This window comes from Salvia miltiorrhiza, chromosome 4 (genome assembly GCF_028751815.1).
Source record: "Salvia miltiorrhiza cultivar Shanhuang (shh) chromosome 4, IMPLAD_Smil_shh, whole genome shotgun sequence".
NCBI classification, from domain to species: Eukaryota; Viridiplantae; Streptophyta; class Magnoliopsida; order Lamiales; family Lamiaceae; genus Salvia; species Salvia miltiorrhiza.
Window position 1 is genome coordinate 38,387,374 of NC_080390.1, and position 17,383 is coordinate 38,404,756.

Below are 17,383 nucleotides of genomic sequence, written 5' to 3' on the forward strand. Positions count from 1 at the left end.
TACGGTTCACTATTTTTGATGCGTACTGAACATTTTCATATTTCTTTATGTACTATAGCCCGCAAAACAACACAGGAAGGGTAAATATATTTAAAAAATTAAAGTGTGTCAAACGTAGACCTATAAAAATGCTGGTGAGAAGAACCCACATTTCAGTGCAATAATTCACATACCACCTTTGAACTTAAAAATATCCATTCTATCACTATATACTTCGTTGGTAATATATTCATTTTTTTCGGAACAAAAAAATAATACTATTATAAAAACCTAGGCCAGCGTGATGTGTGCAACACATAAAGAATGAAATCAAATCTCTTTATTGCAAATACAAGAGCTAGAATTTTGTCACAATAAAAAAGTCAGGTGAATTCGGAAAGAAAAGAGAAATGGGCGTTAATCTTACTTGAACTAGATACCTCTCTTTCGACTGCTATTTCAACACAATCGCCATTCAACTTGTGATGTTTGAATCGCTAGCCAGCTGATCATGCACCTTTGACAATTTCTAATTAATTAAGTATCATGAATTGACCTTCTTTCTCACGCCATACATTCTTCCTCTTTTTAATGACTGAAGAAATTTAATTCGAGATGCGCATGTGCATTGGATAAACTCAGCTTCTTCATTCTTGATTCATACCTATCATATTCATGTATCACAAAAAGGGCTTCTGTCTTGTGTTGAACCTGTTTTGATCCTTGAATCTCTTAAGCACTCCATCAATAGCAATATCAAACGCATCTTTACTACTCCCCATTCCATCACCATAAATAAAACTCGGTATCAAACTAATAACCTTCTCTCTCATCCTTCTCACTTCTTCCCTACTATACCCTTCCAACACTTTTCTAATCGACACACCATTCCTCACATCCCTGCTATCTATAAACACCGAAAACCTATCCGGTTCATCACCCAAGAACCACTCATATTGACGATCGATACTTCTTTTCCAAAAGAAAACCGGGATCGAACCGGCCAGCATGCAATCAAAGGTCGATCTTCTAGTGTACGCGTCGCCCCTAGGCTGCAAGCAGAAGTCCGAGTCCAAGAACGCCTCTTGGATCTCCGACGTGCCGTCGTAGCACCGGGTCCCTGAGCAGTCGACCACACGGCACGAGCTCGACTCGTTGTAGCAATGGCTCAACAATATCGCCCTAAAATCGCCCTTCATCTCGCGCTTGCCCCCTACAAATGTGAACAAGCTTGTCCTATTACGAGTCCTCACAAAATCTAGCCATTGGTCAACCTCGAACTTTGACTTGGGGTGGAATCCGGTGGGGTAGGGCACACTGACCTCGTGCTGGTCCCACGGATCCCTCTCCACGGCGAGCCGCAAGATTCGTTTCATCAACGGCATGTAGATGAAGCTGGACCCCCACTCTTCGTCTCTCGACCGTCGGAAGTCCCACGTCATCCTCCCGAGGAGGATGAAGTGATCAGAACCGTTGGATCTCCTCCACGGCGGCTGACCCTGGAGCCACGTCAGCAGCTCCTGGCAGTGGCGGTCGCGGTCTTTGGCGGTGTAGTTTGTGAACAAGTACTTGGCCACTGCGACCCCAGCGTAGAACGGGATGTAGAACGCCGTAGCGGATTCCGGCTCCGTGGTCCTGCACTCGTGCTTCAGGATTCTTGCATGGTAGATGACCTCGCCCGCGAACATGTCGGTCCAATACCACGACGGAGAGAGGCTTTCCGGCACAGCGGCGATGGTGGTGGCTCTGGGCCCTAGCCCGCCGTTGGAGATGGCGTTGCAGCGCGAGTGCCATGGGTCTAAATCGCGGCAGTTGTTGAGCAGCTCGTTGTTGAACGTGGGCGGGAGGTCGTATACGTATACGAGGCCATGCTCGCATATCGTGGGCTCGAGAGGTTGAACAGATGCAGGTGGTGTTGGAGAGTGGAGAATGAAACGTAGGAAATAGATTTGGAAGAGAAGGAATATTATGAAGAGATGCGAGCATTTGAAAAAGAAGAGTCGAAGTGAATGGAGTGTGTTCGTAGGAGAAAATTTATTGGATTTGTTGAACTGGAATTGGAATTTTTCTAACATTGGGATATGGAGGTATAGCTAGCTTCAAATGATCAAATGAAATTTTTGAGAGAAAGAATGAATCTAGTATAATGAAGGGTACATAGGTTTTTCACATTTTAGTTAGAAAGTGTTTATGAAATTGCTTCAACATATTAATGAGGTGGAAGATAATGGAGGAGTCTATTCTTTAGTCAACTATGCATCTCGCCGTATATCATTTCGTATATGTGTATTCCAACATTATGAAAATTAAATCTTACACCATGAAATTATATTTGCCCAAGTTAAATAAAAATTATCTGTCATTCTAAATTTGTCAAAAATTAAGAGGGCAAAATGATATATCCTCATTTCGAAAGACAAAACTTGAAGATACTCACTTTTTATAAAATATATAAATTATATTTATTTATGATTTTATTATCTTTATGCCGAGCATTAGTACATTTTGTACTGATGCTCGACTGCTCGACTTGCAATGATCGAGTATGTTGAGCATTAATGCATTTCAACATTGCTCAATTTGCAATGGTCGAGTATTGATGTATTTACTACTAATGTTGCCTGACTCGCAAAGATCGAGCATGCTGAGCATCAATGTATTTACCAAAATACACAAATGATTGACATACTCAACTCGCATTAGTTGAGCATTCGTGTATTTACCATTAATGTGCTCGACTTGCGCATTGGTTAAGCATGTTGAGCAAAATTTACGATTTGAACAAAATTTGCAATTGAATTAAGAGCTATGTTTCCCTTGCTTAAATCATAAAGTTAACATTGTCCTTTTAATCTTAAAATGAGTAATTTTTATAATTTTTTTTATTGTGAGTATTTTTTATTTTTTGACTTTTTAAGATGAGTACAAGCAATTGTTAACCTAAAAGTAAATGACATAAACTGAGACACTAATTATGAACCTTAGAATCTTAATTAGGGGAAAGTTTTCATAAAATGAGTTGCTGAGTCGCTGACTATATAAAGAATTTATCAATTGTTTTGATAATATATTTGATTCCAACCGAAACAATATAAAGCAACAAATAAAAAGTAAGGTAGACTAATCTATATATTCGTGGGATAATAGCCTTTTACACTATTTTTAGGTGCGCTCAAACGAATTTTAGCCTCCTAAACATAATTTAGAGCTATTTTTACTTTTTAATTGGATTTGTAATTAGGTGAAGACCATATAAAAAGAGTTTGAAGTCGGTCAAGAACAAACTACGAGGAACACCTATATCGAGCTAACTTTTCTTCAAATAAAATACTTTCTTATTATCGTGGTTATGATTATAGATGCGGAATTAATAAGCTATATTATGTTTTAAAATAGATACTCCATTAAATATCCAACGGTTGAAAACGTGGAGGGGAACAAGTAAACGTAATCATAGGAGGAGCGCACTACTTATCATCATTACCAAGCATAATTCAATTTAATTTGGGCTGATCATGTGATTAGCACTTAGTTGGCTCAATCTGCGCAAAGAAAGCAAGTAGCTAGCTAGTAAAACTTGCCAAGTGGCGTGGCAGCCCACTGAGATTTATACTAATTAATTCTCAATCTGCAATGATCAGGGGCGGATCTAGAATTTCTCGATAGGGGGGGCTGAACTTCTTGAAGGTATTGTACGGGGGTTTGGGGGCGGTAGCCCCCGAGCCAATTTTTTTTGGACAGTCTGTACAATTTTTTTTATGTCTAAGTAGAATTTTAATGGACTTAGAATTAGAAATCAATCACTTAATAAAATATATAGTTGTACTCTTTTTATTGATTAAATAATAGGTACATTTGAAGCACATAAAGAGCTACATCTATACATTTTTTAAAAATTATTCTAGTTTTAATAAAATAAATTAATTTTTATTATTATGTTAAAAAAATTATCTTTTTTTAGACTAGACTGGGCTATGAATTGAACTATGTACATATTAAACTAAATATATTACATATATATAGAAAAAAAGATTGGGGTTGCACTGGGCTGGAGCCCAGTGCAGCCCCTAAGTAAATCCGCCCATGGCAATGATGCACATATTTTTATACATATAAAAATGTAAATGTACAATCAAAAATCACTTAATAAAATAAGAATGAATAATCATTTTAAGTATTTCGATTATCAAAATTTACGATTGATATATCATTTTATTAGAGGGAGCATTGCATTAGTTTTAACAACAGATGTACTAATTTTTATAATAATTTTCACGTTCTCACAAAAAAAATATACTTCTCACTAGAATTATACAAAAATAAATAAACATTGAGTTTAGAGAAATGTAATTAAAAATTGTAAGGGAACTATATAATCTTCTTTATAATAGGATTAAGCCTTAACCTATGTGGCATATTTAGAATCTCACCATTTCAAAATTTATACTCCCTCCATCCGCCAAGATAATATTATGTCACTTTCATGTACAATTTGTACATGAAAGTGACATAATCTTGGCGGACGGAGGGAGTAATATATAATCTTCATCATTTATTAATTAACTATTACATTCCATATAAAGATTCATTAATCTTAATAAATATTATTAATTATAAATGTATATATATAATAATATTATTAACTTTACATATAATCTAAATTAATAAATTTTATTATTTATTTTATCTCGATAAAAATTAGATTTACACGTCTGACAAGAAAAAAAATTATAATTTATATACGATAAAAGATTTTAATTGAATGTTAGTGAATAGATGTATATTTGTTATTAATTTTATATTTCTCAAAAGCGTATATATTATATGTATATGTTGCAATATATTATACTGTATGAATTTATATATATATATATATATATATATATAGGGAGCGGTTATTCAATAAACCACCCTTATTTTAAGAATTACGAACCAGTAAAAATGCATGAATTTTATGTATAACACGCATGAATAAACTGTATAAAGGTACGAATTGCGAAAAATATTTTTTTGCTACCTTTGGGATTCGAACTCAGAACCATGAAAATTTAAAATGGTTCCTAATTTATATTTTAAGAAACGTTCTTATTTTAGTCTTTCCCTATATATATATATATATATATATATATATATATAGAGAGAGAGAGAGAGAGAGAGAGAGAGAGAGAGTTGGGCTATAATAAAAACACATCTTTTTGTAAAAACTAAAAACGGCTGAATTCTATGTAGAACACGTATGAATTGGCTCTGTAACTGTATGAATTGCAAAATGTATGAATTCTATGTAAAACACGTATGAATTTCGCAATTCATTTAGTTACACAGCTAATTCATACGTGTTCTACATAGAATTCATACATTTTAGCCGTTTTTAGTTTTTACAAAAAGATGTGTTTTTACTATAGCCCATCCCTATATATATATATATATATATATCTTCTTAATTTTCAATAAAAATAATTTTAAATTGAGTTAGTCTGCTATTTGTGCTTTCAAGGGATGCTATTTTTTCTTTTTCTTTTATATTAAACCTCAATTTCATCATGAATTAAGACATGTACGTGTATGTAAATTATAAACGCGTCCGGTCATTGATTTACATGTTTGCATAATAAGACACAAATTCTACAAACTGATTACTTTAAAACAAAATCTTATTTTACGTCTATCAAAATAAATAAAATTTTATTTTTATTTTTATAAAATGTATCTGTACATTCTATTTGTATAGGGAAGAAAAACATACATATCTAAAAACTTTATTTGTTTCAGTTTCGTCCATAATAATAATAATAATATAATAATAATAATAATAATAATAATAATAATAATAATAATAATAATAATAATAATAATAATAATAATAATAATAATAATAGATAAATTATGAAATTAGTAGTGCATAAATGAAGAATTTAGATAAAGAACAATAGACGATATGATGTTAAAATATTTTAGAAATCTTTAATCATGTATCAAATTTATAATAATCTCAATTGAGTGAAGAATTCATATAAACCACCTCATTTCACATTGATTATATATATATATATATATATATATATATATATATATATATATATATATATATTCACCAAAATAAAACTTACACAAAAAGAAGCTCTTGCTCTCCAAATTAAAAATCTACATTTAATTGACAGAATGATTGAGACTAATACAATTTGAATTGCTTTGTCAATTCAATTTGATCAAATTTATTTAATTAAATACATAATCTAATTAATTTAATTTTAAAAAATAAACTGGTGTGATTAAGTAAATTATTTCTTCAATTTAATTTGGTTATAAAATAATATATTTTGTATAAATTTTTAAAAATAAAATTTGGATTCAACATAGATTTTTTTACGAAAGTTTAACAATTAAATTACTAAATAAATTAATATAATTTGAATCTTGCATCAACTTTCTTAAGCTACACATGAGATGATTTTCAAAATTTAGTTATGACCTTTCAAACTTCAAATAAGATAATGTTCACGCTGCACATGAAATAATGCACAAAAATTTGTCAAGATTTTTCAATCTGCGTACAAGATAATGTTTAGAAGTTAGTTATGATTTTAAAAGCTCAAGATGATCATGATCTTTAAAGCTACACACGAGATAATTCTTGTAACTTAGTTGTGGTCATTCAAAGTTCAAATAAAATGATACTCACAAGTTAAATTTGTTCTTTCAAACTCCAACCTAGATGATTCTTGGAACCCAATTATAATATTTGAAGCTAATAATACATAAAAGTTTGTCAAGATTTTTTCAAGTTCCATACAAAATGATGTTTACAAGTTAGTTATGATGTTAGAAGCTCCAAATCATACAATCTCAGAAGTCAACCTTGATTTTTAAAGCTCCAGATAGTGATGTTAAAAAAATTGAAACACAAAAATTTATTTTTTGTATTTTAAGGTCTAGACGAGATGATGCTCAAAAGTTTGGTGTTCAAACATTATATGCGTCTTTCGGACTTTAGACAATGATATGATCCTATCGGATTCAGACGAGATTATGCCCAAATGAAATAAAATCTTAAATATCAACATTTTCCAGCACATTATTAAATAAAAATTTATATAAAAAGAATATTTATTATTCTAACGAAAGGTTAACATTTAATTGAGGAATATGACTTAGATTAATATAATTTTAACTATATTAACTCAAATTAAATAAATTTAAAAATAATTTATATAAATAATTATTTATACAAAAATAATATCATATAATTTAAAATAATTTTTCATCGAAATTCAACGAGTTACGCACTAGTTATGTAATGGAAGACTGAATAAAATTAACGTGCTGATAAAGATGTCTTATTTCTTCCAAATATATTTAGATTTAGATATGGCCAAAAAATACATGAGCTTTGAAAAAAGTTAAAATTTTCACCTGAACTTTCAATTAAGCCTCAAAATACATGAATTTATATTTTTGTTGCAATTTTCACCTAAGTTTGACTTTCAACGAAATTAGAGCTTAATTGACAGTCGAAAATTCACCTGATGTTGATCTAACTTCTAATAATGATGAGTATTTAGAAGCTTGAAGGTCTAAGAAGGAAAAAATTAATATATTTGACTTAGTTTCGATTGTCAATTAAGCTATAATTTTGTTGAAAGTCAAACTTATGTGAAAATTACAACAAAAATATAAATTAATGTATTTTGGGGCTTAATTGAAAGTTAAGGTGAAAATTACAACTTTTTTCAAAGTTCATGTATTTTTTGGCCATAACCCCTTTTATATTTCCCAATTTTTTTGAATAAAGTTGTAATTGAACCCATCAGGTATTGGGCTTTTGGACTCTTCAAATCCCAAATTACGTTTTTTATTTCATCAATGAACTTTGTTGTTAAAAAGTTATTCTCATCCTCCTCCGATCTTTTCTTTGGTGAGATTGACAAAATCGATCTACACCAACTTGTGGAAGAGAACTGATTTGCAAAGAACTCTTTAATGTTGTATTTCCCCTCAAGTACATCTTCTTTCCAAGTTCCATTAATGCATGTTCAAGCTCATATATACTACCTATTTTTTTCCTATTTCTTTCAACACACAATGAAAGAAGCTGGTACTTGCATCTCGTTAGTGCCTGTTTGGTTCAAGTAGATGAATGAAAAAGAAATGAAATCAAATAAAGGAGAGATGAATGATAACAATAACCGTTACTTTTATTGAGTGTTTGGTTCAACAATAGAAATGAATCATTAGTAAGGGATTTACTTCCTTTTGTTTCTCCTCTATTTTGAAGGGTAACAAATTGAGTGATTGAGTTACTTTGAAGTAAGGGTAATAGTAAATTCACTACCCAAACCAAACAACAAGTAATAAATAGATTCAATTAATTGAATCTTTTTCCAAGCTCCAAACCAAATACAGGCTTAATCTATTTTGATAGCCTTTTGGGCTTGAAGATATTCTCTCAGCTTAAGCAGCCTCTGTTGTTCAAGCCATGTTTTTTTTTTCTTTTACCAAGCTTATCCATTGTGGTGTTAAACATTTGATCACCTTCCTTCACATCATCCAAGCCCACTGTCTCAGTCTTGGACTCAATATTCTATTTCAAAGATTTAAGCTATTCTTTTAGGATGAAACCTTTCCAATCTTCAATCTCCACATTTTCCCACTCATCCTGTTCATCCATAACGAGAATAGACAGTGATCTGAAATACTTGTATCCAAAGCTAATTGTCTTAGATTTGACCCTATCTTCATCTAATTTTTAGAAAACAAAAACTTATCAATTCTGCTAGCGCTGCTTCCATTAATTGCTCCTGTACCAGATAAATCTCTTTTGATTTAGTGCCAAATTAATGAGCTCAAAATGTCGGATAAATTCATCCAACTCCACATTATCAATGATTTCAAAAGTATGCATTGTCGCTCTATTTTCCGCATTATTCTTTAAGTGAATCACAAAGAATTCTCTTATGAGCAAGCCCACATGAAGAGTAAACACTGAAGATTGAGAATTAAATTTGTTCGTGTCCCCATCTTCCTTCTACTTCTACAGCCAAAACACACCCATGAGTTTTCTAGACTGAAAATTTCTTTGTTCCAAATATTAAGTAAACCTCCAGGCTCCAGCATTGCCTATAGCTTCTTTGAAAACAAAACCAATCTTTCCTGCACATAGTTTCAGTTTGCTGTAAACATACAAAGTCAATCTCATATTTCTTCACCAAATTTCTCATACTCCTCCCCCCATTCCTTTAATATTAAAAAGTAAGAGTTTGTGTCCCCTTGGGATGACTTAGTGGTTGGGGTGGTTGCCTGTTGTCCAAGAGGTTACAGGTTCGAATACTTTCGGCCACAATAACCACTAGGTGGGGTGTGTGTGGTTTGTATTATTTATTATGTAATTTCATAAAAAAAAAAAAGAAGTAAGAGTTTGTTGGTAAAAGATAATTTATAATATCAAAAATTTCAGAAGATATTCCAAACTCAGTCAATTTGTTCCTTTTTTATTTTTCGTGGCATGTGTTTTTCTTCTTCTTATTTGGTTATATATATGCATCAGATAAAATCCAGGCATATGCTATGCTTGTGAAGTCATATTTCATATAAAAATAACAACATGCAATACAAAGGAAGATGATATTTTATTAAGGGCACTTGGATTGACCCTTGGCGTTAAGCATATCTCTGTAGCATGGGCACTCTGATTTGTTCCCGTAGGTTCCAGAAGGAACGCATTTGCACTTGTTGCAGCACATACCGCAATACCTGAAGCAACGCTTATAAATTCCTGCTTTCGCGCACCTTGCGTTACACATCGCGTCGCAAGAACCTGCGTCTAATTCAAACAAACACCAATCATGTATTATATATATATGGAGGGGTTATTTAATTACTGAAATATAAGTCAACAAATAAAACCATCTTTTAGCAATGTCACCGCCCGACCCGAATCCGTGCGCGCCCCCAATCTATCACTAAAATCTTTGTCTCATAATTTTTGGGCCAGACTTAGGAACCGGGATGAGATTCAATGTCCCACAATTTTGTGTGTGTCAGCTTATTATTATTATATTTTTTTATCAAAATGAAATTTATTAATCATGAATCGTACTTAATTTTTTATCTGAATAAATTAAAATTTTCAAAATTAAAGTATAACCTAATTTTGAATTTATCAACCTATATTATCTAATAAAAGTGAAACTAAATGATAAAATAATTATACATTTTAAAACTAAATGATATAACAATCACAAAATTAAATTAAAATATAATATGAAATTAAAATAAAAAAACAACTATGCTAAACAATAAAAAAACATTGAAAAAGAAACATCAAATATGAACTTGAGATCCACGGCTCCTTAAGTGACTACAACTGTTATCCTAAATATCAACACATGATTCGACATTATTTTAAAAAAGAAAACTTATAAAATACTTAATTTTGTTAATGTTAAAATAAAAGATAATTACAAATATATATATATAGAAATGAGATCATGTAGTATCCAATGCTTATAATAGATCCGTAGATCCAAATCTAGACCACACATTTATGACATGTGGCGCATCAAGATGGTGACACGTGGCAAGGAGTTTCCAAGCATTTCAAGGCAAAATCTGGAGATGAGTAAAATTGGAATGTAATTTTCGGATTTAATAATTAAAAAAAAAATATATTTTTTAGATTTTCTTAAAATAGATATATTTTAGATGCATATAGTTTCACATGCATAACTTTGAACAGAAAAATGCATTTAATTTTTACAGTTTTGGTATTTTCACCACCCCACCCCACACCACCCCCCAACCCTCCCCATTACCACCCCCAAAATAGTCATGTTTCACATGCATATAAAATCAAACAAAAGTGCATAAAGATTTTACATAAAAATGCATTAAATTATACAAAAAATGCATTTCATTTTAATAAATCTGGTATTTTCGCATTGGGGTGGGGTGAAATCTTATGCATTTTTATATGAAACTTTATGCATTTTTATATGAAAGTTCATGTATTCTCGCATGAAACTTTATGCATTTAAAATATACCTATTTTGAGAAAATCTATTTTTTTTTTTCAAAAATTAGATTCTAATTTTACCCCTCTCCAGATTTTGCCTTGAAATGATTGGAAGCTTCTTGCCACGTGTCACCATCTTGATGCGCCACATGTCATAAATGTGTGGTCTAGATTTGGATCTACAGATCTATTATAAGCTTGGATACTACCGGAACCCAACCCTATATATATATATATATATATATATATATATATATATATATATATAGGGGCGTGCTCCAGTGAGACCCTCTATTTTTCGTGTAACATGAGTACAATGAACAAGGCATATAATACTAATGAACAAAACGTATATCTAATGAACAAGATGTATATACTGATGAAAAATAAAATTTAAAAAATTTATAATGAATAAGACATATATACTGATGAATAACAAAATTTAAAATATTCTGCTCCCTCCAGGATTCGAACCCTGCGAAAAAAAATCACCCTCCACATACAATATCAGCATAGGATTTATAAAATAAACTCACCAGATCGTGCCCTAAATCTCACTAAAATTAGGGGGTCTCATTGGAGCGGCCCCCTATATATATATATAAAGCAATCTGTCATTCTTTATATTAGTTCACAACCACGAAGTTGTTTAGTTGTGAATTAAACCATAATTTTTCCAAAATTCATAACTATATATGAAACTTGTTAGATATGAACTAAGACTAACTCCTCTAAATATGAGTAAAATAGTACTTTAAGTAGGAAAATTGATTTTTTTATATATATATATTTTTATTATATTTAAACTATATTTTGTGTTTACAGTAACAAAATTAACTTTTTGATATAGTAGTAACTCTTATTTAGTTATTTTAAAGTAATCTTAGCACGCTGCATACAGGGTATATACATAATTACATGAACATTCAAATGGTGAATACATGAAGTAATAAAGAGGTCTCTCACCATTTTCTTTCCCCAAACTCAAAAACTATAAAAATACATATATACACACATTGAGAGAATGAGCATTGTGGCCTACCGGGGACTGGTGCGAGCGGGGGTGCAACAGCGTCCACAAGAAAAGAAGAGCTCAAAAGAAACAAAGTGAAGATGAGAATCTTCATTTTGCGTAAGCTAAGAAACAAAGTAAATGTTGTATAGGTTGATAGACTCTAGAGAGGGAAGACGAAGACTGATGGCTTAGCTCCTACGCAGTGTTATATATAGTGGCAACGACACTTCAGACAATCAATAAAAATAAAATAAAATAAATAAAACACGTAAATTAATGTAGGCTGTACGCGGAGGCGGTGGTATTAATACAGACTATTGATGGGCTGTCAGTCTTGGAAATACTAAATTGTTGATTCTTTGGAAGACAACGTTTAGTGAAGTCTTCGTTGTAAAGAAGGCCATACGTATATATGTGCACATACATACAAATATGTTTAGGTGTAAGTCTTATGTTTATCTGAGACTCTTTCTATTTTAAGCGTTTCACTTTAAGTGAGATTTTTTTCTTTTTGGTAATTTTTTTTTCCTTTAAACATTTTTTTCACTTTTCACTTACACACAAAATATACATTTCTTAATTCCCGTGCATGCCTAAAAAAATGTCTCACTTACAGTGGGACGGAGGGAGTATATGTTTCGTGGAAATCATTTTAATTGTACACTTTTCATTCTGAAAATATTTTTTTTTTCTTATGATCTCATATATGAGACCAATTGCGTGGGAATGCACATATCAAACATAATTTCATTAAAAAAAAACTCAAAACAAGCACTTGGCGATGTGTGGGGTAAAGTTCCACCTCTCGTCCCCTTGATAAGCATTCGATTCCTTTAGCATGCGACTTTTTATGTGTTATTTTTTTGTTTTTCATATTTCTTTATAAAAGATTTATAATAATAAATAATAAGGCCTTTGTGCTTCAATGAATAAGGTGTTATTTATAAATCTTTTTTACATCTTTTTTTTTCTGCTTTTTCCAGTATTTATATTTTATTTATTTCTCCATTTATTTTTTCAATGTTTTCTTTTATTTTTTCTGTATTTTATTTAATTTTTTGCGTATTTTAGCATATTTTTCTGTGTTTTTTTTCAACGTTTTGTTTATATTTTTTCTATGTTTTATTTATATATTGTCACAATTTACCTTTTCAATTTATATATAAAATTTATACTCCCTCCGTCCCATTAGACTTGTCTCATTTCTTTTGGACACAGTTGTTAAGAAGAGTATAATTAGTGTAGTAAAAATGTGTAAAAATGTGAGGCCATATTGTTTGTAGTGTAAAATCATTACCAAATATAGAAACATGACAAGATTAATGAAACAACTCAAAAGGGAAAACAGGACAAGATCAATGGGAATGGGGGAGTAATAATGATCATTGAAGACTTTGCGATTTAATGGATAATTTGAGGTTTATGAAGGAAGAGATTTTAGGTTTGATTCCTAATTGAAGTGTTTTTATTTATATTTATATATTTTTTTATTTTTGTGCAAAACCTTGTGATTAAATATGGCTTAGCTAGCGCAAATAAGACATTTCATAAATTTCAAATAAGACTTTTATTTAGAGAAAATAAGATTTTAAGACATTTTATTCATAAATAAGACTTTGTATAAAATATTTTTATTCGTAAATGAGACTTTATTTCAATGTAAATCGAATTATACTTTTCTTAATATCAAATAAGACTTTATTTTTCACTTTTCTTATAGAAATATGACTTTTTCCAATAACAAATATGACTTTTTCTAATAGTAAATATGACTTCTCATAATAGCAAATATGATATTACTTGTTTGAGATGACACTTAATACTCTATCTATCCCATTAATAATTATTCACTTTTCTTTTTCTTCTCTTCCATTAACAATGATTCATTCCAAAAAAATGAAATCACTCTATCACACAAAATGTTTGGAGCCATACTTAGTGGCATAGAGAGAGTAGTAAATATGACTGTTCGAAATGAGACTTGAGTTCATATCAAATAAGACTTCTGTTCCTCGTATATAAGATTTATCTTATACTCCATCCGTCCCATTAAAATTGGCCACCTTTCTATTTTAGTTTGTCCCACTAAAAGTGGCTCATTTCTAAAATAAGGCATTATTTGGACTAAATTAAGCTCATTAGGTTAAGTCTTAATCATCCCTTAATTTAACCTATTTGCCATATTGATGAACTAACCTTAGCCGCACTCCATTTCATCTTTCTCTCTACCTGCCGCACTCTAGGGCGACCCTTTTCCCTCACTGCGGCGGCGCTCGTCCCTCATGATGTCGTTGTTGTTTCCAGATTTAGGGAAAAGCATGAAGGATGGGATCAGTGGTGGCCAGAAATCGAAAGAGTCGTTAGTTACAGCACGACATTTGTGACAGCCCGAAACCAAATAATTCATTTAAATTTTTTTGTTTTTCATATTTAAATTATTTTGAAGCATTTCATATTTAAATTGTGAGGTTATTTAAAATTTTAGTCTATGTCATGAATTATCTAATCGCGCTCCTAGTTAGATGTATGATTTTAAATTATAGATCTTCTAAAAATGTATACTATATAGATTTATGTTTTAAGTATTTCTAGTTAATTTGAGCCATAGACAAATATTTACATAAAATTATTAAATTGTTGGGCCTTATATTTAAAGTATTTATATAATTCTTATTTAATACTAGGCCTTTTATTATTGTCCAAATTTTATGATGCACCTAAAATAATTATTAAGTTAAAATATTTATAACTTATCAACTAAAAGAATGAGAATTGCTTGTGCAGACTCCAATCAATATTCCATATTTTACATATCAGTATTCGCAGTATTTGACAAACATCACAGTATCAGTATTTGCAGTATTTGACAAACATCACAGCATGCCAAACTTGAATTAAATTTCCTTTCCGTAAGATTTGATTTTCTTCCACAAGCAGCAAATTTTTGATTTCTTTCACATTCAAATCTTTGACGAACGAGTAATTCAATCTATTTAAACCTCATTGTATCATTCTCATTCCATCAGCTTCAAATCATAAACCATCAACAGATTTCTCCATTTGCTCTTTTCACAAAATAACTCAAATCTGCCATTTCTCACTGCACATCATCAATCGGTAATTTTAATAACTTTTGTAAAGTTATTTCATTTCAAAAACTTTGTTTTCAAAAATCCAATCATGCATACATCTATTTTTCTGTAATTTTATATATACTGCTAAATACATGAAAAAGAAGATAGAAATAGAAGGGATGGGAATTGTTGGTGAGCGGATGCTGGACAGCCGGTGAAGCGCGACATCGACAACCCCTATGTTGATGGCCGCCGGACTGAGGGCGCGAAGCAGCGAGGACAGGGGCGGCGGCGCTGTGGTCTCGACCGCTGCCGTGCCTTGCTGGTCGAGACAGAGGGAGCAGGAGGCGGCGATGGCAGCCCCGCTGCTGCTGTCGGCCAGGAGGTGAAGGAGATGAGGGAGGCGGTGACTAGGCGGCGCTGCTGTCGACGTGGGAGCGACGATGGCGGCCGTTGCTACCGGCCGAAGGAGAGAGGGAGGGGGCTGTAGACACGGGGGTGAGGTCGTTGGAGAGAGAGACGACGCAGAGAGGGAGAGTGAGGGCGAGAGCCGCCAGCTCCGGCGGCGGCGTTGCCGTCTGGTGGCGGCGGAAGGGTGAGACCGAGGGAGAGAAGGAGAGAGGGAGAAAGGGGAAGAAGGGAGCTGCGCATGGAGCTTGTATTGTGAAGTAGTGGTGTGTGTGTGAGATCTTTAAGTTAGGGCAAGAGAGGAGAGTGGGCTTGGGCTTGGGCCTAAGCTAATTTATGAATGGGCTTTTAAAAGTGGGTTAATAATGTTTTGGGCTTGATTTATTTTTATTGTGGATTTGAAATGATTAGCCAATAAATTATGGTAGTAATAATTCTTAATATGATTTCAAAATTATGTATTAAGTTGAATTTATTTTACAAGAAAATATTTTATTATTTAAAACTATTAAACCAATGATTTCTACATTATCTTATAGAATAAATTCATAAAGTTTAAATTATTTTATAGATTCAAATAGGCCCTTATATTTTGAATTTATCTGACTAGGTGCGGCGCGATTAGGACGTGAACTTTAAATTATCGCAGTTAACTTTCAAAGCTCAAGTTTCAGGTGTGGGATTTATTTCAGTACATGCACGTGGTTAATATTTGTCCATTTTAATATTATGTGTTTACCGTATGTGTTGTAAAAATATTTATCGCTAGGGGCCAGCATAATTGGTCCAGGACTTCACCGTCCTTGGTATGCCACAATGCGATTTCATGTTACAGGGTTGCAACCATTATATTGTCGCCAGGGATCCATATATAGGGTCCGGGACATTAAAGTCCTTGGAGTTGCCACAGTGCGTATGGAAGTTATGTTACGTTATGACAATATGTGTTACCATTTTATTAACATGGACAATTATTGCATGTTCCCACACTGAGTGTACCCTGTATGCTCATCCCATATTCAACAGTTTCAGGTGATTGATATCGGAGGCGCGTGGAGAGTCGAATGGGCGCGTCGAATCTATTTAAAGATAAATGTTTCCTAAAACATATTATGTTATTTCATGTGATATCTCTTGATTATGTAAACTCTGAAATTCTATACTATTTGAGATTTGTGTGTGATTTGTTTAAATAAATGTTATTATATTATTTTAATGTCATGACTTGTTTAATTCATATTTAAATTCATTTCAAATATTTATTTAAGAATTTATATCTTTACGAAAATATATACATGGATACATACATAATTTTTAATTATATAAAGATTTTAGTTTGTTATATTTTCCGCTGCTAAAAAGATATTATTTTATACTTAGAGTTTTTCCTTAGTAAAAGTTTTATTAATTAGTTAATTATTTTTCCGACATCTTCATGTCGTGCTTTGAAAATAAAGTTGTTAAATTTATGATTTCAAAATCAAGATTTATATTTGAATACATTATTGAAAATTTTTGATATCTTATAAATCGTTTTAAAAGTGCTTTAAAAACCAATTTTATTTAAAGATTTCTTTTTCTTAAAATTATTTTCAAAAATATTTATTTTAAAAGTGAGTTTAAATTATTTTAAAAGACTTCCGCATTAAATATTTATTTAAATTTTATATTTAACTCCTTAATTAGATTAGGGTGTTACAGCATGGTATCAGAGCAGGTCTACTTTCCTGTAGACTCTGCAAAATATTTTACATAAAATTCTTAAATGTCATGTGTGAGAAAATCCATTCGACCTCTACGTGCTCCGACTTTAAGGTAAAAGTTATTTTAAAAGTTTTTAAGGGGATGAGTATAAACTGTTTATATTCCGAATTTATGTTAAATTTGCTGCAATAA

General features: G+C 31.6%; 2 protein-coding genes and 1 long non-coding RNA gene across 3 annotated transcripts; 1 reads left to right on the plus strand and 2 right to left on the minus strand.

The window, feature by feature from the left end:
- Positions 1 to 301: 301 nt before the first annotated feature.
- On the minus strand, positions 302 to 2,296 carry LOC131021518 (xyloglucan galactosyltransferase XLT2-like). Its single transcript, XM_057950747.1, has one exon. The coding sequence runs from the start codon at positions 2,052 to 2,054 to the stop codon at positions 660 to 662; it is 1,395 nt and encodes a 464-aa protein (XP_057806730.1). The 5' UTR covers positions 2,055 to 2,296; the 3' UTR covers positions 302 to 659.
- Positions 2,297 to 9,544: 7,248 nt separating this feature from the next.
- Positions 9,545 to 12,200, minus strand: LOC131021519 (peamaclein-like). Its single transcript, XM_057950748.1, has 2 exons — positions 12,033 to 12,200; positions 9,545 to 9,799 (listed from the first exon to the last, which is right to left on the minus strand). Exons 1-2 carry the CDS (start codon positions 12,115 to 12,117, stop codon positions 9,609 to 9,611), a joined length of 276 nt encoding a protein of 91 aa, XP_057806731.1. The 5' UTR covers positions 12,118 to 12,200; the 3' UTR covers positions 9,545 to 9,608.
- Positions 12,201 to 14,863: 2,663 nt separating this feature from the next.
- LOC131021520 (uncharacterized) lies at positions 14,864 to 16,708 on the plus strand. Its single transcript, XR_009100970.1, has 2 exons — positions 14,864 to 15,122; positions 16,098 to 16,708. It is a non-coding gene; the product is annotated as an uncharacterized LOC131021520 (long non-coding RNA).
- Positions 16,709 to 17,383: the final 675 nt, after the last annotated feature.

Coding starts and splice junctions, on each gene's coding strand:
- LOC131021518 (XM_057950747.1), bottom strand. CDS start 2,054: ATGTTAGAAAAATTCCAATTCCAGTTCAACAAATCCAATAAATTTTCT.
- LOC131021519 (XM_057950748.1), bottom strand. CDS start 12,117: ATGAAGATTCTCATCTTCACTTTGTTTCTTTTGAGCTCTTCTTTTCTT. Junction 9,800..12,032: donor CCCGCTCGCACCAGTCCCCG/GTAGGCCACAAT, acceptor TGTTTGAATTAG/ACGCAGGTTCTTGCGACGCG.